This window comes from Lagopus muta, chromosome 21 (assembly GCF_023343835.1).
Source record: "Lagopus muta isolate bLagMut1 chromosome 21, bLagMut1 primary, whole genome shotgun sequence".
In the NCBI taxonomy this organism is placed as follows: domain Eukaryota; kingdom Metazoa; phylum Chordata; class Aves; order Galliformes; family Phasianidae; genus Lagopus; species Lagopus muta.
Window position 1 is genome coordinate 975,045 of NC_064453.1, and position 20,380 is coordinate 995,424.

The window sequence follows — 20,380 nt, forward strand, 5'->3', positions numbered from 1 at the left end:
GAGGAGAAAGATTATTTTTTCCCAGGAACTCTCCAGTTGTCCAGGACAAAATGTCTGCTGCCATTGTGCTGGCTGAGCAAGCCTCAGTAAGAGCTACAATTGGCATTAGTGCTGCTCATGAGCCTGAGCTTGCCAAGTGCCTGGAAGGAGCACGGCTCTGACCTGTCACAGCCCAGCTTTCTGCTTCTCAGCCCTTATTTCCTTGAGCTGTAATCCCCTTTGTGGTATTTCATCGCTGCTGACTCTGTTCCAGCCCCAGGATGGATGTTTGCTGGCAGGAGCCGGCAGCCAACACTGCTGACCTTTGGAAGATGCTCAGTGGAGGATTCCTGCTGGCTCTTGTTGCTCCTCAGTTAGCTGAAATACCTGAGTGCCAGACCAGCTCTTGCAGGGCATTGAGCTTTTGTGTCTTACGTCAATAGCAGGGCATTCTGCTCTATCATTGCTGCTCCTGAAAACGTGCTGTCAAGTCTTAGCTACCCAGCAAAGAGTTCTGTGCCAGGCTGTTACCAGCGTCCATTCAATGCCATGAGTCATATTCTGCCCTCTCACTGATCCTTAAGGTCCTGCCAATGAGGCCATGGCTGGATGAGCTTAATGCAAGCACCTGGGAGATGTGTGGGTTGGTGTGATGAGTTCTCTGGGGGATCCATCATGTTGCTGGTTTTGAAGCTATAGACAGCAGAGAATCAGCCCAAGGAGGGCTGCTCAGCAGACAGACATCGTGTGGATTCTCCTACTTCTGTTGTGTTTACAGTTGAATTTGCTTTATTTATGCTTGTATATAATAACATCTTTGACAAATCACTCCCATGTGTTCTTAGGGCAGCACTGAGAGCTGGTGGCTCGGGTTGCAAGCGCAATCATGGGGTTTGTGTTACTGTCAGGGGCTGCAGGGAGATGTATGAGCCCTATATCAGACTGCCCTCCTTCTGGGGAGGCACCAAAGCCAACAAACACCCATAAGCTTACAGAGCTGAGGTCGCTGCAGAGGGTTGGGATCTTTGAAGGAAGCCTCTGCAGCTCCAGCAAAGCAGGAATAGGGTTTTTTTTTTCCTTTGGGAATCATCTGTGAAATACAGCATTGGCTGTAGAGTGGGGAGGAAAAAACCCCATCAAACAGCGGCACGTTTGTTGGGCTCCCCAGGGGAAGCCCCAGCGGGCTGCCAAGACACTGCATTTTTATGTTGATCCATTATATGAAAGTGTCAAAGAAGAATTCTCTCCGTTATAGAGAGGTATTTATAGACTGAGAGGAAAAGCCAAGGCTTATGGCAGAGCTCAGAGGCTGCTGCTGCTCTCGCTGTTGACACACTGACTGTTTTTTCTGTGCTTTGAAGATCCACCCCATGCACGCATCCTTTGTCTGAGGTCCTGGCGAGCTGCACGTCCTGGGATTGGGAGAGCTCTGTGCTGCATTTACGGATGCTTCAGACGGAAGGAAATCTCATAAGGCTTTGATAAATCCAAGCTCTGACGTTTCTGACAGCGTTGTCTGCAGAGCGTAACAGTGCTGCTTATTTATACAGAACATGAAGGGAAGAGTCGCCCCTCTCTCTGTTCCTGCAGCAAGGCTTACAGCATACGGTGCAGCAGTTTGGGCTGTGTCTGCTTGTAGGATTGCTGCACGTGTCACCTGGCAGCCTCTGCCCGTGCTGGCGGCCGTGAGCTGCTCCCAGCAGGGCTGTCCGTGTGAGTGCTGCCAGCTCTTTGATGGAAACAGGAAGGACTTTAACGGATGGAGTCACTCCCCAGTTGGTTTAAAGCATGGCCTGATGTTTCAGAAGCAGCCAGGGAGTGCTGAGCCCAGACAGGCATGTCAGCACAGTTTGTTGATGGTGAAGAGTATGAAAGTGATTAATTACAGGCTAATCAGACAAGCCTTGAGTCCTTGGGGAGCAGGAAGGCAGCACCCAGCATGGCAACTCTTTGTGCTGGCTGATAGGTAGCAGAGGGCACAGTGCCTTTGCACAGGGCTTTTCCATCCTTTGCATGGATGGAGGCAGCTGTTAGCAGGAGTTTGTTGGCTCCTGCTGGTGGGACAGCAGTTACAAAGAGCTGTGGGTACAGAGCTTCCTGTAGGGTAGAGGACAGATGAAGGCAAGGGCCTCGTGTGGCACCAGGGGAGGTTTGGGTTGAAAACGAGGAGCAGTTTCTTCTCCAGTGGAGGGGTGATGCTTTGGCACAGGGAGGTGGGGGGTCACCATCCCAGTGTGGGCAGGGGGCACGGTGGGGGGGGTTGGAGTTGAACTCAGTGATCTTTGTGTCTTGAGTTCAGTGACTTTATACTCAGTGACTTTATATTGTGCCGAGCCAGTGGCAACTGCGTGAATGACTTCTCAGGTCTACATTAGAAGAGGGAGTTCAATGGCGGTTCTCCACGATCCCCTTCTCCAGCTCTGCTGCCAGCCGGCGATCGCTTCCATCCTTACGACCCGACGCGAAGTTTTCGTTGTAGGATTTACCCTTCCGCAGCCGGCAGAGGGCGGCGGTGTCCCGGCCGTGTCCCCGCGATGTCCCCGCGATGTCCCCTCGGCAGACCGCGGCCATGCGGGGAGCAGATGGGAGCACGGAGCTCCATCAGTGCCGGGCGAGCGCAACGAACACGAGATCTGTGCGCGGTAGCAGGAGGAAATGTAGAGAACACGGTATGGCTGAAGCTGCTGGCAACTCGTTACTCCTCCATCCAGAGCAACGCTTTACAATGGTATTGTCTCCATTTTTCTTGTCCTTTTGAGAAGGAAATGCTTGTCTGCAGGGCAAGAAGTGCAGCTTCTCTAGTACAAATACATGCGTGGAGCACCTTGCTTAGTGCCAAACGTCAGGGGTTTGCCAGCAGCTGCTACATCTCTTTGCAATCTCCCCATATATTTCACACATCAGACTGAAACGCAGCATTTCCTAACCCCGGCTTCATCGTGGGCTGTAACTGGAAAATAAAAGATGGCCAAATGTTGGTGCAGGTCCTGGTGCTGCTCTGGATCTGGGCTCCATCCCAGCACAGGCTGTCCCCACTCTGCCCTGCAGGGAGCTGACAGTGGGGGCTGTTGTTGTAGCCATGCAGCTGGCTGATGAGCTGCACACACAGCCTGGTTTGTGGGAATAATTAAAGCAGCTCTCGTGTCTGTCGAGGAGGTGTGAAAATGCTTGGATGCAAAGCATCTCCAGCTTGCTAAGAGCTCCCATATGGGCTTTGGGGTGAGAGTGCTGGGTTGGTCAGAAGAGAAGTCTGGGCAGGGCTGTGTGTCCATGCAGGGACACTGCTGCTCCCTGACCCCGCTGCACTGCTTCGTTATTTCCCAGAAATGAGCTTCCAAATGATGATGCTGACTGAAGGTGACAGAGGGGGTAGGAGCTCAGCGGCAACATCTGTCATGTTAAATAGTGGCTTGTTTTCTATCCCATCATATGAAATGAATTTACTAATTGTCTTCTGCTTAAATTACTGCTACTTACATTACCACGTGCTTAGTCCTGCTTCTTGCCCGCTGTTAGAAGTGTTTCATTTTTGTTGCACAGTGCCAGGTATGTGCACACTCACACGTGTACTGCTTGCATTACCTCCACAATGCACTGTTTGCCATTCTACGTGGAAACAGTGGGCTGCTGTGACAAAGCAGTGCTGTGGGGTTCCCTCTCTGCTGAGAAGAACGTTCCTTTTAATGGTGAACACAGTGATTATTTGCTGATATTCCCTAGGGAAGGGTTGTGGTGTACCCAGAGCTGCTGTTTTGCCATAGACCTGTGGGATGCTCTTGGTTCATTTGGTGTCCTCTGGAGCTGTTCTTGCTCTGCTGCACCCTTGGATGTGTGAAAGAGGGAAAGCCTGGTGTGGATGCAAGTGAAGTTTTCAGGGTGATGCCCTGAATCTCCTGGGGCCGTGTCTTGTGTTGCTCCAAGAGATGACTTCCCCTTAGGTGCTGATAGCATCACATCATTCCCATCTTTTACATTAAATCTCCTGTTTTCAGGCAAGGGTGAAAGAGAAGGTGCAGCCCATGTCTGTCAAACACCGAATGGGATTTGTGTTACTAAATGCCAGCTGCACACCATAGACTTATCAGCTCCCACTGCTCAAGCCAATGCTGTCCTGCAGAGCAGAAATCCAAAGCCTGTGCATTCCTATCACAGAACTGAGCATTCCTGCTGCCATTTGGGACCGTTGTGTCTTCCTGGTGGCCTTCTCACTTATTTCAGCGTTGGTTGGCTTAGCAGAAGTCCAAAAGAATTCCAAACCATTAACAAAACTTACTGACAAACTGGGAAAGAGCCATTGTTGTGGATACTGGTTTGGACATCAGGAAACTCAGTAGAAGAATGTCCCTTTCTTGCCAATTTGATGCATTCGTCATGTTTTGTTGAAAATAACTGAAAAGTATTTCCTGGCTCCGTCCCACAGCGGAGATGTGTGAACCAAACAGCTCTGCCCTTATCTTCTCCAAGCTGAGATATTTTTGGTTTCCCCCGAAGTCCCCGGGTGGGGATTATGGGATTTGCTCCTCGTCTGATGGAGGGCGTCGGGATTTGGGTGGAAACAAACAGCCCTTTGTTCCCCCCTTTTGTCTTTGGGGGAGGCCCCACCGGGACTTCCTTAGCAGGGGTGCTGGTGGTGCTCGACCAAAGCCGAGGTGGGGATGGGCTGTGCAGAGCCTGCTGCTCTCACTGGGTGCAGTGACGGATGGAGGCGTCCACACGTGGCGTCTCGGAGGCGCAGGGCCCCCTTGCTCCGACCCACAAAGCACCAGCAGCCTTTGGCTCTGCGCTCTGTTTTCACTTCTGAGCTGGCAGTATTATATTTAGAAAGCAAATCCTCTGTGGATTTATTCCGTCCTGGGCTTCTCTGCTCATGCTACCAGGAAAGGAGCCAATTAGCTCCCGTGCCCGTCTGGGAGCTGATTGATGAGCTCACTTAATGCCAGCACGGAGTCCCTGGGTGGCACCAGCTTCCCCTCTGTGTTCACTGGGTTTGAAGCTGAGCTGCAGTGAGCATATTTGGTGTGATCCGAGTTCTCTGCTGATTCAGGTGCCCGTAGAGCATCGCTGCTCTGTTGGCTGTGGCTGCAGATAGAACTGCTCAAGCACTTCTGTATTCCTAAATTTCTCTGGAGCAGAAGAGCCATCCGAAGTGGTTTGGGTGGGTGATGGCTGTACGGTTTATTTAGTTTGCTTGTTTTCTTTTATAAGGGAAACAAACCGGATTTCTGTTTCACACCAATCTTAGAGGTTCTACCTCTGTGCCACCTCCTTGAGCTGCTGCTATGCATTTCCAATATGGACTTGCAGGCTGCAACAGCCTTTCCTACATCCATTAGCCAGCACCATTAGCCAAAACTGAAGTCCCATCCTGGGGACAGGAGCTCAGGTTTGCAGCAGCATAAAGTCATTTCTCACCCTGGGCCAACACCCCAAGCTTTATTCTTTTGCCTTCACTGTTCCTGACTTGCTGTGGGGGTTTCTGGATTGCTTTCATGTTCTCACTTTGGCTGTTTCCTTTTCACAGTCAGAAGAAATTCGGTTTGGGGTCCGGGTGGTTCTGAATGAGTTCAGAACCCGAGTTCATTGACCCATGTCTGAGTATGGAATGAACTTCAGGAACCTCAGCCCTTAGCATGTTGAACTACAAAGTGCCACATCTTCAGCTGTACAGCTTCAGTTGTTTGGGTTCTTGCAGAATTCAGTAATGCCAAGACTGGATCAGAATGGAATTCCATAGGAGTGGCCCAGGCACTGCATACGGAACCCCTTTGGTGCTGCTGGTCCCCCAGCCAGGAAGCCAGCACGACCTGCTGCTGCTGGCAGTGTGCTGCCATATCCAAACCACCCCATCGTACTTCATCAGCCACAGTAAATTAGGTGAGGAGGAAGCTGGGGCTGGCTCAGACCTGGCCAAGCAAAACTTATGTCATAAGTTTCTGCTCAAGCCTGAAGTGCTCTCGATACATGTGCTGCACACGGAGCCATTCAGCAAAGCCTTGCATGACTTTTCTAATAGCAGCATAAGGAAATATGGGATGGAACGAGTTTGTCACATCATTTGTTGAGCAGCAGCGGCTCCAATGGCATTTCTGTCAGTGGGATCTGAGTGGGGTCTGTGTGGGGAGCTGTGCTCGGCCAGGAGGGGTTCCCAGGTCCTGGAGTGGGGGAAGGGCTCTCTGGTTTGTGTTTGCAGCCATGGAGCCGCATTCCAAGCCAGGATCATTTTGTATAGACAGCATCCTCATAACACTGCTGGCACAAGCGAGTCTGCCCAAAGCATTTTTCATAGCTTTATGGCATTGCTGCACGTCAGCACCACCAGAAGCATTTACAGGAAAAGTGTCGGCGCTGCCCACTGCAGCAGGGCTGGTAGGGGCCCTCCTGAGGAGGGGGTCGGGGCAGCAACAGCAAACTGTGACATCTGGGTTGCTGGTTGTCACTGGGTGCTCTGTGCTGTGCTGGGAGCTGCCCCTATGTGGGTCCATGGGTTGGGGTGCTCGTGGCTGGAGTCCTTCCCAGCAGCCCCCAACGCTTTGCTTTCTGGATTCAGCTCCTCTCCGTGCTTCAGGACTTTCTGTGGAATGCTATTCATTGCAGCCACAACCACAAGTTTTAATTTGGAATTTTACTACAGCCAAAGAAGACTTCTAAAAGCAGCAGCCCCGCTCTCCCCCCTGGCTCAGCCCCACGAGCTCATTGTTTCAAACCATCCCAGAAGCAAAATGAGCCTTTTGAGCTCGCCTCTGGAAAATGCAACGAGCTGTTCTTACTTCTTGCTTAATGAAAAAGGTAAAATGAAATCCTAGGATTTGCATTATGGAAACGGTGTGGATTTCTCCATAGGGTTGCTCCTTAGCTGAGCTTAGCTTTGTCACTGGAGACTTTTTAGCTGTAAGGAAGGCACAGGGAAGCTTTGCACTTGCAGCCTCACCAGGTGCGTGTCGTTAGAGGGAGGTGCGGCGGTTGGGGCTGATTGCCTTACAGCGGGCACCTGGGCCGGGGGGCAACGGCGGCACTCGGGCGGGGGCTGCAGCGTAGCGGTTGGACAGGCGCTGATGTCAGCTGGGCTGGATTGCCGGCACCTGGGCTGCGTGCTGAGCACCCACGTCCATTTCTCCGTCCGTCCGTCCATGCAGGCAGCCTCCTGAGCCGCTCCGCCGCTACGAGCCCCCGCTCCGGCTCCTCGCCAATCCTTCCTTCGGAGGAATGCGGTGTCCCGGCCGCTGCTGGCGGTGCGGGGCGAGGGGCGGCGCTTCCCGGAGCTGCCCTCACCTGCGGGGGGCGGCGGAGCGCCCCGCGTCCAGCCCCGCACGGAGCCCCGCCCGCTCGCTGCGCCTTTGTGGGATTTTTGTTGGTATTTTTCCTTTTTTTTTTTTTTTGGCTCCTGCAGCCCTCCCATTCCTCCCCTTACTTGCTGCAGGACCGCACTGTGAACAGTCGTTTCGGGTTTTTTTTTTTTTGGTCTTTCCGTTTTACCTCTTTGACTTCCCAGCATGAGGCAGGAACACTTTCGGATGCTGCTGTGGTGCTTCGGTTTTTTGGGTGGCATCCCCGGTGCTGCCGGCAATCACTACCGTTACCAATGGAGGAGCTGCTATCCTTGTTACCTGGGGCGCGGGGGGTCCAGCATTGGCCACGCCGAGATGCGACCAGGTAGGTGCTGGGCTCAGCCCGGGGGGGGGTAGTGCAGCCCTGGGGCTGGTGGTGGGGGGCTGGGTGCTGCTCTGGGGCTCGGTAGCTGAGCCCCAAGGTGGGACCTTGGGCTGGCAGCAGTTGAGTTTGCATCCCACTGAACTACTGCACATCTGACCATGCTCGTGTAGCAGCTTGGATGTAGATAAGACTGTGAGTCTTATGTGGCAGATTTATTCTGAGAAGTGATTTCTGGGGGGGGGGGAGAACTGAGAGTTTCTATCAGTTGCTGTGCAGTTACGTGGCTTGGTTTGGCACGCTGGAAAGTTGAGTATTTGTGTAATGATCGGGGGGGGATATTGGGTAAGGAATCATTTCTGTAAGCTCTCATGTATCTGTCTCCTCATCCCTGTGTGTTCAGCTGGCTTAGCAGCAGGCAGGGGTTGAGGCTGCCTAAAGATGTTGGAAAAAGTGGAGAGTGTGTGAAGTCTGTTGAGGGCTTTTGGTGCTTGTGAGTAGTGCAGGTATCAAGGAATGCGTTGTCTTATTGTGAGATGATCCCAATAAACGAATGGCCCCTGCTGTTGAACATAAAAGCATTATCTGTACACGTGTGAGATGTGAAAGAGCTCAGGAAATGTGGAGTTGTTATTGCTTGGAGACCAGACCACAGAATCACAGAGTTCACACTGCAGCTGGAGTTTCCATCCCTGGCTGCATTAACTCGAGTGGCTTGTCCAAGGTGTCCAAGCTTTGCCTGGGGCACAAATTTCCAACCCCAAAAGCAAAGTGAGCCCAATGAGCCCAATGAGCTGCTGCAGGGGCATCTCGTGGGCAGCCTCCTTGTGCAAACAGGGAATGAAGAGGTGCTTTGTGTAATGGTGGTGCACACATAATTGGAGTCTCGAGTGCTTTAAAATCTGTTCTGTGTACACAGCGCTCTGCTGGATCCCTGCATTCGTGTTGAGTGGCTAATTGCAGTGCTGTGGGTTATGTCCTCCTCCAGCCAACCTGTAAAGGAGAGATCATTACTCTCTGCTGGGGTCCTGTGTGAAATCATTGCACCTGGAGGCCCCTGTTCCCTCTGTGATGCTATGACCCAGCCCAGCTGTGTGCTCTCCTTTAGTTCTGTTGCTTGCAGCAGGTGTGAGTGCCTTGGGCAGTGCCTCATGGTTTGGGCACCATGGTTTGCTGTGCTGCCTGTGTTCCCTGCCACGTGCTGCTCGCACAGCCCATGCGTGGGGTTGTGTTCTATCCTAATGGCGGAGAAGTGGGATAAAGTGAAGCTGAGAAGAAGGGTTGGAGCAGATGACTGCAGTGGCAAGTTGGGAGCCGGCAGCTGGCTTGTTGTTACGTGCATCTCTGTTCCACCCTGAGTCATGCACAATTATCGGCACCATCAGGAGACTGAAACGTGAGCAAGGCTTGTAAGGGAGAGCTGTGCTTGAAGGCAAAAGGAGGTGAGGTGAGGACAAAGGCAGTGCTGGAGGCAAGGTAGTTGCTGGTCCCTCTGCACTGCATCCGACTGTCAGAGCATCCGTTCCTGAAATGCTCTTGGAAACTTCTGCTGCTGAGGTTGGTGCAGGGGTTGTGTGTGGATAAGAGCTATAAGCACCTCCGTTCTCTGTAGGAGCAGCTGCTGTGGAAGTCCAGCAGGCTTGGAACAACCCTGTGGAGCTCAGGTTTGGGTTTTTTTTCCCATCCCCTGCAGCCTGGCACCAGGCTGTGTCCCGTTGCTGAGCACCCCGGTGTGGTTGGGTTGTCTCCTTCCATCCTCACCGCTTGGTGAAACTGCTGAAAGCAGCTCTAATGAACTGGTACTGAAAAGATAAAGTAGCTGAATCCCACACGGGCTCATCTTGGTGGATTTTAATTAACCATTTCCCTGCAGCCTGGCTCAGTAATCAGGCTAATTGCTGCAGGGGTTACAGCCTGGTTAGCTGGAGAGCAAACCCTTGCAGTGTATCGGCTGCCGCTGCCTGCAGCTGGGATTCCTCTCCTCCTCCTCAGCCTCTCACAGGAGATAAACTGCCCCTGAACAAAATGCTCTGTAATCTGCAGAGCTGCTGTTGCTGCTTTCCTTCCCCTAACACAGAGCTGCTGTTCAGGATCAATCTCTGTGCTGCCCCACCAGGGAGCTGTGTGCGGTTGGGCTGTGCAGCATCACAACCCCTGCACTCTGCCCTTCCCCTGCTGTCCCACAGCAACTCTGTGGGGTCGGGAGGAGTGAATCCCATTGGGGGACACTGCTGAGAGCATCGATGCTGCTGCTCCACTGCACCCGTGTCGGTGTGGAGAGCTCCCATAACCTTACACAGACAGGGGCTTTCCTAACCCCGTGCCAAGTTCTGCTTCCAGCACTCGCTGTGTTTGGTTTTGGCACTGCTTTGGGGCGTTTTGGCCGTGCTGCTGCCCTACCAGTGCTGGTTGGCACTGCGCTGTGCTCCTGGCAGGGCTGCTTGCTGCCCGCTCAGGAGAGAAGTCTGCGTGCTTCTCACTTCCCTTCCTTGGCACGCTAATTCCAACCAGATTTTGTCAGTTCTCCAATAGGAAAATCGCCTTGGTGCGTCATGAACCGCATTGCGTGGAGTGGAGCGCTGCCATTGCTGTGCTCCCAGTGCCTTGTGCCAATGCGGCGTGGCCCACGGGGGTGCACAGATCCTGTCCCCGTTGGACCCAGCGCCATCGCCTTCTGGTTTCGGGTTAGAGTTGAAGGGAAGTGGTAGAACGTTCCCTGAAATTCAGACCAGAGAACTTTGTTATTCCACCTCACTTACCCAGACCTCAGGCTTTGTGGTCTTGAGCCAACTCAGAATGGAGGAGGTTGGTCCGCAATAGGGTGAACACCAACCTGCACAGCTCCAGTGCCTGCACCTTGCACACCCTCCATGCGTGCAGGGTTTCTCCTCTTGTGCTGATTCTTTGACTCTTTCCATCACATATTGGATCTCCGGTGAGATTTACGTTTCTGCCCAGCTCCTAGTATTAAAGGCAATGTAAGAGTTGTGAAAATTTGGTTGGGGTTTGGCAGAAGGATTTTCTGGCACAGGGATGGCCTTTTGTTCAAGGGCACATGGGCTGAACAGTAGGAGCTCCATTGGATCGTGTTGGAGGGGCTGGGAACTGTGGTTGGGATTCTCACCTTTGGACACCAGTCCTTACATGCTGCCTCTGCAGCTCCCCATTCACTTTGCATCTGTCCCCCTCCCTCCAGCCCTTCATATTCAGCAGTGGCTCTCACCATTCGGGTCACAGGCAGACCATCCATTTGTGGTCCAGATGGATGGATCTACCTTCAACAGACAGAGAGGGAATGCAAAACACTGCTGAACCCACAGCCTTGAGGGCAGATGGCTCTTGGAAAGTACTGCAGCAGTGCTCATGGCTGCCCTGGCATTACGGTGGTGTGCCTCCACCTAGGAAAAGGGACTGTTGGAAGTTGAGCAAGAGGAAGGATGGTTTACACTGATTGACAAACAAGATGCATTTTTCTCTGATTGCATGCTTGTCCTTGAAATCTCTTAAATCACTTGGCTGCTTAAACTTGATGGAAATAGCAGCGCTGTTCCTGATGCATTCGTTCTTCGAATCTGGAGCCACTCAGCAGAGGATAAATAATTCTGACTTCAGATACTCTCATGCCCACTTCTCTGACGTTCTTTTTTTCTTCTGCAGATGTTGATGAGTGCCAGGTTCACAACGGGGGCTGCCAGCACAGATGTGTGAACACCTTTGGATCCTATTACTGTGAGTGCAAGCCGGGCTTTCGCCTGCACACAGATGGCAGAACCTGCATTGGTAAGTCAAAGGTTTTTGTGTTCCTTGGGAATGCCTACTTCTTCACAGCCCTCCTCATACCTGAAAGTGTGTGCTGTTGTACATGAAGTGGTTGATGTTGGCTTGTACTCTTGCATCACGGCCCCGTTCACAGATAGCAGTGATAGGATGAGAGGGAACGGCCATTAGTTGCTCCAGGGGAAGCTCAGGTTGGATATAAGGAAACATTTCTTCTCCAAAGGAGTGGAGAAGCTTTGGAACAGCTGCCTTGGGAGGTGGTGGAGATTCCAACCATGGAGATGCTCCATGTAGCACCTGGGGATGGAGCCTGGTGGACGTGGTGGGGTGGGTTGGGATTGGACTTGATGCTGGCATGGCTCCTTTGGACCAGCAGAGCTGCACTGAACACTGATGGTTTTTGTTCCTGACACTTCTGTGATAGCAATACACATCTATGTGTGTTCATGCCCTGCTGTCAGCACAGCTCGGTGCTGGCCCATTAGGGCAGTGGTGTCAAGGGATGGAAGTAAACATCTTTTTCCTGTAAAAGCTCGGAAGAGGGCTGTGGATCAGCAGTTGTTTCCCTGCATGATGTTCAGTGCAGTGCTGGGGTGGCTGCAGGGCTGGCTCGTGCCTGGCCCCTTTTAGTTGGTGCTGCAGACAGTAAAGCAAGGCACAACGCAGGGGGTGAAGCAGCACAGTCTTTCAGAAGTTGCCCAGGCACCTCTAAAAGTGGGTTCTTAAGGGTCTGCTCAGCAGCTTTGGTTGTCCACAGCTCTGCAGTGCGAGGTCCTGCATTGCCTTTGTTGTTCTGTTAGAGTGAATCTCTGATGATTTGAGTACAGAAAGGAGAACAGGAAAACAGAGCCTGAAAGTGAAATGGAGCAAAAAGAGCCATTGGACGTCCTGAGATCACCCCTCTTTATCAGAACCACATGGCAGGAGGCAGCGAGTTGACATCTTTGGGCCTTCTCCGAGGTTCCAGAGTTGGGGGAGGGACTACAGGGCCAAAGCAAAGAGTTTAATCTGAGCCTGTTGCTTGTGTTGGCCGGCAGAAGGGGGAGATGGTCTGCATTAACACAGCGTGGCTCTGGAAATTGTCTGAGGTTGGAATAAATCGGGTTGGGATTACATGGCGGAGCCCTCTTTGTATTGAGAGTGAAGAACGAAGAGATCTCGCATTTAGCAGAGGTTTTTGTCGTGCCATAAGGGTGTGTGTGGGCTTGGTCTACGTGATGGGATCCCACTGGGATGGAAAGGTGGTGCAGATGGGAACGTGGGGATCCCACGGCGGAGCAGCAGAGCTCTGGGTGCATCCGTCTGCTGTGTGCACTCCTGTGCCACCCAATGTCCCGAGTGCAGGTCCTGCAGGGCCAGCCACTGTGCTCTGCTTGCAGACGATGAAACCTCATCTGCAGAAAATCTGTCTGAGCTCTAATTGCCAAAGGCTGCACGATGCTCAGGATGACACTGGGTTTGGCAGCGGCGGCGCAGAAAAGCTGAGCTAGGAAAAGCATCTGGGAATGGAAATATTTTTAGAGTGGTTCTGTAAACAAAGAAAGAAAAGGAGCAGTAATTAGAACAAGGGCTGCGGGCTGTGCTGTGCCAAGAGCCGGCTGGGAGACCCCGAGCACATGGAACAGCACCCAAAGTGCTGTTAGTGCGTTTTGTTTGTTGTGCCTCGGTGTTCCTGCTCTGGAATGGGATTTGTTCCTCTTGCAGCAAAACCAAAGCCCTGGCCTGTGCACTGCACTGCTCTCTGCTCGTCCCCGAGTGCCACGTACAGCAGAGTGTGCTGGCAGGGCTGCGCTGCTGCTCCTATTGCCCACAGTGCCACGTGGAGCACATGGGCTCCCACTGTCTGCAAGCCAGGAGCACGAGGCTCCCATAGGGTCACTGGGCTCTAAGAACACATTGCTGAAGGCAACCCAAAGGAAATGGTGTTTTTATGTCTAAGTTGGAGAGCCTGCAGCGTCCGACCTTACAGCATCTCCATCAGCATCTTCTGCTTAAGTCGTGTTGTGGAGAAGGATCTGAACTTTGGGTTCTTCCACTCTGAAAATTCCAAAAGCATGCAGAGATGGCAGTTATTCAGACTGCAAATTCATGGGATCACTGCATCCTGGGAGGTTATTTTAGATGTAAGATGCGTTGGCTGGTTGTAGATCGGCCAGGCATTTTTCCCATAAGGAGGAATATTTTGGCAAGCTTCAGTGTTGTTTTTCTTCCTTTTTTATTTTAATAAAAGCACTCCAAGCACAGCTCCATGATTTATGGATGTTTTAAAATGTACATTATTAAACACTTAAATATAGCAGAAATGTTTGATGACCACCCATCCCTGCCCTATAGCTCTGCAGTCACCTCAGATACTTCTGCTGTCTCCATCCAAATAAATTAAAGGAAACAATGTCAGTGAAGCAGCACAGACTGATAATTCTCACCTCAGCCCTGTGCTGTGTATGGCAGCGTTTTGACCCCATGAAGTCATATTTATTCCCCCAAATGCCTGCTTGTTAATGGAGCTGATCCTTGTGGGCGATGGTTGCCATCGGACACAGGCTGCAGTGGTGCAGGAGCCATCAGTGCCAGCAGTGTTCCTCTGCAGGGACCTGGCTTTGCTGTGGAACCCTCAGCTTCCTTATAGGATTTCTCAGTCAGGACTTGGGATCCTCCTGCAGTGCAAAGAATGGGTCAGAAGTGCAGGAACCTCTTTGGTGACAGAAACCAGGTGGCTGCCCTGTCCACAGTGTGAGACAGAGCAGAGCTGGGAGGGCGCAGTGCAGTTCTGTACAGATGCTGGTGCTGCGCTCTGAGTGCCACAAAGCTGCTGCTCCTTGCTTGCAGCACTTATGGCAGCAAGATATGCCCATCTCCAGCTGCACTTCACCCTTTGGGTGCTTATCCCACAGAGCAGTCTGAGCTATTTTAAAGCTAATTAATCATAGTGAGCTCCTAAAGAGGAGGGGAGGGGAAAGAAAAAGATACTCCACGCCTTTGGCTTTGGGATGTGTCCTCGGCTGTAACCTAAGCAAACCCTCTGTTTTCTGCCTGTGTGAAATCCTCTGGGTAGGAGAGTGCATTGCACAAGGCCCCCCAGCAGTGCTGCAGGCAGGGAGCCCAGCCCCCTTCCTACAGAGCATCCCTGAGCAAGTGCACCCAGCTCGCTGCTTCTGCAGCAGGCTCACAGGATGGGACGTGTCACACCAGGTCAAAGCAGGGACAAGCAGGAGGGTGCTTGAAATCCCTTCCTCTTGAACGCTCCCAGAAGAAACGATGGTGCCTGCTGGCCTCGCCCTGTGTAATTGCTGTCTTTTGCATGGCTCGGCGCCAGGAACCTAATTTTCCATGTTATTTTGTGACAATAAAATTGGAGCATGCCTGAGTGCAGCTCTCTGAGCAGCAATTAAGTGGCATTAGCTGTGGCACTGCATTTGCACCATCTGAGCAAAGCTATGAGATTTCGGCGCTGCCGTAGCAACGATCTGCCGTTAGCCCACCTCGACAACTTAAATAGCTTTATGACTTCAAACCCTCTGATGGTGCTTTCGGATAATGTTTTTTTGTGCTTTCCCACCCCCGAACTAGCACTGAACTCGTGTGCAGTGAACAACGGTGGCTGCGAGCACGACTGCGTGCAGCTGACAGCCAACCAGCACCAGTGCCGCTGCCGCCGGCTGCACCGGCTGCAGGAGGACGGCCGGCGCTGCGCCTGTGAGTGCTGGGCAGTGGGGGGAGGGATGGCAGCCCTACGTGTGGAGCTCTGTGGGTCATTTCTGCTTCTTTTGACCCCAGTGTGGAGCCCCTGTGCTGAGAGGAATGGGGGCTGCATGCAGCTCTGCCGCGATGTCCGAGGAGCGGCGCGCTGCGAGTGCCATCCTGGATACCGGCTGGGACCCGATGGCAGAGCCTGCCAAGGTGAGCTCCTGCAGGGCCAAGCAGCGTTGCCACTGCTTTGGGAATTGATGGGGTGATGCTGAAGGATGTGCCGTCAACACTGTTTCAAGGCTGCTGCTCTTCTGGCTTTTCCCATTTGTAGATGTGGATGAGTGCTTGGCCGGCCTGGCCATGTGTGCACACCGCTGCCTGAACACCCACGGCTCCTTCATGTGTGCCTGCAACCCGGGCTATGAGCTGGGAGCAGACAGCAGGCAGTGCTACCGTAAGTACCGCGGTGGGATGGGGGGTCTGTGGGTCAGAATGGGGGAAAAAGGAGTGTTGGGGGTCCTGCTGATAAGGAGCACTTGGTACAGCTTGCTGAGAGTGGACCGAGTCACAGAGCTCCATGGGCCGTGGTCAGAGCTGTTGGCTTCTCCCACCAACAGGACTCATCCTCATCTTTAAAGTTACCATTGCACAGGTTTAGATGGTTTACTTGGAGCTGTTTGGTTCCAAATGGGCCAAGTCCAACTCCCGGGGACTGCATTGGATGAGTTTGGTCAGCTGTAGATGTGTAACTGAAGGAGGAATTGAGCTAATGATGTGATCACATCTGCTCCCATCAGGAAGAGAAATAAACACAATTGAATGCAAGAGTGAGCCAGATTGCCATATGTTCAGCCAAAGCACATCAGCAGAGACGGCCTGAAGCAAAGTAGTTCAGAGCAATGCAAAGAGCTGTGTGCTGTTCAGGAGCCAAAGCACTGCTGGCACCTCTCTTCCTAAGGGCATGGTTGATCCCACACTGCATGTTCTGCTGAACAAAATCCTGTAGCTCAGTTTCAGTAGCATCCACTTTTGCGTGTAGATGCCTGATTGGTGTTCTTGGATGAGCACACGCTTCTTGCAGGTTTGTTCCCTGCTGTGCCCTGGCTGACCACACGTGAGCAGGGAAGGAGAAAAGATTCGTGTTCTGAGATCTGGAAGTTAGCTTTCTGCTGTGGCACAGTCTTTGTTTTCTACATGCACAGACCCACTGGGGAGCACTGAGCTCCTCTTCTTTCATCTTTCTTGGGCCTGAATGCACCAAAACCTCAAGAATGTTCCTGTAGGCGGCAGCTATTTTTCTGAGGTTCGAGAGTGACTCAGAGCCCCATGGTACTTGAGCCTAAAGAAGCTTCATTAGCTAGGCTGGGGTTTACAAGAACTTTGCCAAGCTATGAAGACACATGGCTGCTATTGATGCTTGCCTCCTCCATTCAGCCATGTCAGTCACTGCCTTTCCTAGCTGCAGGCATCTGGATGTTTGCAGCACTCAGCTGCTCCCATTCCCAGCTGGCATCCAAACAGCTCTGTGCTGGGAAGGCTGAGCCAACTCTGGTTGGCAGCACATCCTGCAGCTCGTCAGGAATGGGAGCAGCTCTGTCTGCAGTCTGGTTCATCTCAGCTTGACCATGAGCCTGTCCCCGAGGGGCTCCACAGGGTTATTTCTGTACAGTCCTTTCCAGCCCAGTCTATTCCCATCCCTTCCCTGCAGCACAGCACAGCTCTGCTCAGCAGGGCCGTGTACCAAAAGCACACGTAAGGAGTTGGTGCCGTGGCACTGGATGCTGATGGAATTCCTTCTGCAGGGATAGAAATGGAGATTGTGAACAGCTGTGAGAGTGGCAATGGTGGCTGCTCCCATTTGTGCCACCACAGCAGCACTGGCCCCATCTGCACCTGCAACTCAGGCTATCGGCTGCAGGATGACCACAGGACCTGCACTGGTAAGGCGAGGCTTGTTCCTTGTTTTCACAAATCTATCCCAAGCCACGAAGACCCTCATGTGTCAGCTGCTGTGTGCACATACACCATGAGGCTATCATGGAGCAATGTTAACAACTGCTGTTACCGCCGTGTATTGACACCCAGCACCCTCTGCTTTTATTTAGACATCAACGAATGTGAGGACGGCTCTCACTGCTGCCAGCAGGACTGCTACAACTACCCTGGGGGCTACGAGTGTGCCTGCCATGCTGGGTACCGGCTGCGTGCTGATGGCTGTGCCTGTGATGGTGAGCAGGGCGCATGCAGTGCGGTGCGTGTGTTGTCCTTGCTCCTGTAGCACCCATCCGTTGGGCCAGCAAAGCTATGGGGCTTTGAATTCAATGACTTCAAGTCAGGCTGCCTCAGATTTGCTCCAGGTCTGAATGCAGCCACAGTTTGCACACATCAGTTTTTCAGTATTGACTGAGCGTTGCCTGTAATTTCCATCTTGGTGGAGTTGGTGGTAAATACAAGTGTCTGTGTAAAGCATGGATGACTTGGGGACAAATGCAGGCTATTAATGAAAGGAAGTTGTTCTGCCTGGTTGTGAGCAGCTAGACACCTCTTCCAGTTGCTCCCAGTTGCTCCCAGTTATAGAGCCATGCAATCACTGGAGTTGGAAGAGACCCTTGAAGGCCATCTGATCCCCCTCCCCTGCAATGAACAGAGGCTCTCCATCACTTGGGCAGTCTCCTTCAGCTTTCAGAGCTTTGTGTTACCCAGTGAGGTGCTGCCACCTGCTCGCTGTCCCATTTGTGTTTTAGATGTGGATGAGTGCTCCTCCAACAACGGTGGCTGTGAGCACACGTGCCAGAACCAGGCGGGGTCCTTCCAGTGCAGCTGCCCTGTTGGGTACAAGCTGGATGGAGACAGGAAGGGCTGCATCTGTAAGTGCTGCGTGCTGGGCACCTTGTGCCTGTCCCCCTGCAGCAGGACCATAGAAACAACCTTACACCATCAGGAGCATCAGAGTGCCTGTCCTGCCCATCCCTGAGGCTTTATAGGCTGTGCAGCCCCTGCTGCAAGTGTCATGCTTAGCCCTGTGAAGGAAGGGAACCAGGATCTGTAGCTGATGTGTGCTTGTTCCAAAAGGACACCAAGCTGAAATGCATCCCTTAGTTTTGTTGGGTGGGCAGTCTGCCCCAGTGAATTGGAAAAAGCCAAGTGGGAAGGAGTGGATCACTGCTGTAGAGATATCAGTGACGTGATGAACGCTGAAGCAATTGTACAAACCCTATACTGAAGTTCTGGTTTGCCTTCGTTATGGTAGAAGTTCTGTACTGTTCCCCACCCCCAGATGAGCTCTTTTCCATTTTCTCCCTCTGACTTTGTGGTCTCTGTGGCTGTTCCCCCAGCTGTAGAGAACTCGGTGGAAGCCCTGGATGCCCGGCGCCCCATCATGCGCCCCATCCCCCACGTGGCCATCCTGCGGGATGAGCTCACCCAGCTCTTCAGCAACGACTACGAAGAGGAGGAGGAGGAAGAGATGGAAGCAAGAGGAGAGCACACGCTTTCAGAAACATTCGGTGGGTGTTTCCTGGCTGCAGTCCTTTTGCTTGGAAGCCTCCAGTTTGAATCGTGGGTGCTGGGTCTGTGCCTGGTGGATGCACGAGCAGCCACAGGCTGTAATGTTGGGGTTGCTGGGGGCAGTCTTGGGGAGGACATCTCACCATCTTGTCTCGTTGCAGTCTGTCTGGAGAACACCTTTGGCCACGACTGCAGCCTGACATGTGAGGACTGCCAGAATGGGGGCACCTGCAACGTGGAGGGGACAGGCTGTGAGTGCCCGGCCGGCTGGAGCGGGCTGCTGTGCAACCAGAGTGAGTGGTGCTGCGCATAGACCCTAATGCACCTTATTCAGAGGTCAAACCCACAGTTGTGCATGCTGTTAAAGCTGTCCCCTCTGTCCCACAGCCTGCCCGCCTGGAACCTTTGGCAAGAACTGCAGCCAGCTCTGCCTGTGCCAGAATGGGGGCACCTGTGAGCCCACCACCGGCACCTGCCGCTGCCCGCCTGGCGTGGCTGGGATCCACTGTGAGGATGGTGAGAGCCCTTGGGCAGAAACAGCTGTGTTCCATTGGTATTTTTCCCTTGGCAAAGCAATGAGAATCTCTTCAGGTGTTTGTCATGTGCTTCTTTGGAGCCTTCTGTATTTGCTGGGGTTGGTTCCCCCCCCCATCTGAGGGTGTTCCTTGCTCCCAAAGAATTAAAACCTGGGGGGCACGGAAGTGACGAGACAATGAGGGATTTGGCCACAGATGGAGGGTTAGGATCATACAGAAGCTGTTACTGAAGGAGGAGAACATGAAGTAAGGCAGGAGATAGCTGGAGCTTTTCTTTCTGTAGGAAGGAGGTGGTTGAAGGGTGCAGAGAGAAAACAGGAAGGTGAGATTAAAGCAAGCAGTGCCAGGACACCTGGGGAGGGCTGTGCTGCAGCTCTGTGCTGACACAGTGCTTCGGCCGTGTGCTTCTCATGTGGAGAACTCAGTTTTGAGCTGGTGCAGGGAATCGTGTTGCCCTTATTGGAGACCCCAGCATCTTCCTGGTCAGACAGCAGTCCCTCCCTCACTGCACCCTGTGCCTAGGTTTGTCTGTGACTATGTACTCCAATTTTGGTATGTGTCTTTCCTGCAAGACATGAAATTACAGACCCAAACCGCCTCACCATCCCTATCACCAGGGTGCCCAAAAGGATTTTTTGGAAAGCAGTGCAGGAAAAAATGCAACTGTGCCAACCGAGGTCGCTGCCATCGCATCTACGGAGCGTGTCTGTGTGATCCTGGCCGGTACGGGCGGCACTGCCATTTGGGTACGCCTCTGTTATGGGTGCATGCTGCCTTTGGGCTGGGTGCTGTAACAGAAGGGTCACTCCTGCCCTGTCCTCATCCTGCAGCGTGCCCCAAGTGGACGTTTGGCCCCGGCTGCTCTGAGGAATGCCTCTGTGTGCAGCCCAACACGCAGCACTGCGACAAGCGGGACGGCTCCTGCCGCTGCAAGCCTGGCTACCGCGGTGTGCACTGCGAGAGCAGTGAGTGTCCTGATGGATATTGCAAGGCTCCATCCTCCTGAGACCTCTGCGCCTCTTGCTTGCCTAGATTAGGAACTAAACATGCTATCTTTGTCCCCAGAGTGTGAGCCTGGCCGCTATGGGGAGGGCTGCAGGAAGAAGTGCAGCTGCTCTCCAGACACGCAGTGTAACCACGTCACTGGGCAGTGCTGGAAGGAGTGTCCTCAGGGCTACCATGGGGAGAACTGCGACCAAGGTGAGGTGGTGGGATTGGAAGTGGCTTCCGATGACCCAAATCTG

At 52.9% G+C, this 20,380-nt stretch overlaps 1 protein-coding gene across 11 annotated transcripts in view; it reads left to right on the forward strand.

Moving 5' to 3' along the window:
* The window catches only part of MEGF6 (multiple EGF like domains 6), a 35,331-nt gene that overhangs the window by 6,326 nt on the left and 8,625 nt on the right, over positions 1 to 20,380 (forward strand). For 6 of the 11 annotated variants that reach the window (XM_048967881.1, XM_048967891.1, XM_048967888.1 and 3 more), the window contains 13 exons: positions 11,284 to 11,406; positions 14,974 to 15,099; positions 15,181 to 15,303; positions 15,425 to 15,547; positions 16,896 to 17,033; positions 17,199 to 17,321; positions 17,838 to 17,960; positions 18,429 to 18,599; positions 18,762 to 18,893; positions 18,988 to 19,116; positions 19,754 to 19,882; positions 19,967 to 20,101; positions 20,202 to 20,336. In XM_048967881.1, the coding sequence (XP_048823838.1) occupies positions 11,284 to 11,406; positions 14,974 to 15,099; positions 15,181 to 15,303; positions 15,425 to 15,547; positions 16,896 to 17,033; positions 17,199 to 17,321; positions 17,838 to 17,960; positions 18,429 to 18,599; positions 18,762 to 18,893; positions 18,988 to 19,116; positions 19,754 to 19,882; positions 19,967 to 20,101; positions 20,202 to 20,336 (1,710 nt within the window). Of the gene's footprint in view, positions 1 to 6,320; positions 7,331 to 7,361; positions 7,630 to 11,283; positions 11,407 to 14,973; positions 15,100 to 15,180; positions 15,304 to 15,424; positions 15,548 to 16,895; positions 17,034 to 17,198; positions 17,322 to 17,837; positions 17,961 to 18,428; positions 18,600 to 18,761; positions 18,894 to 18,987; positions 19,117 to 19,753; positions 19,883 to 19,966; positions 20,102 to 20,201; positions 20,337 to 20,380 lie in introns of those variants that run through there. The other 5 variants (XM_048967883.1, XM_048967882.1, XM_048967887.1 and 2 more) reach the window with 5 other exon arrangements.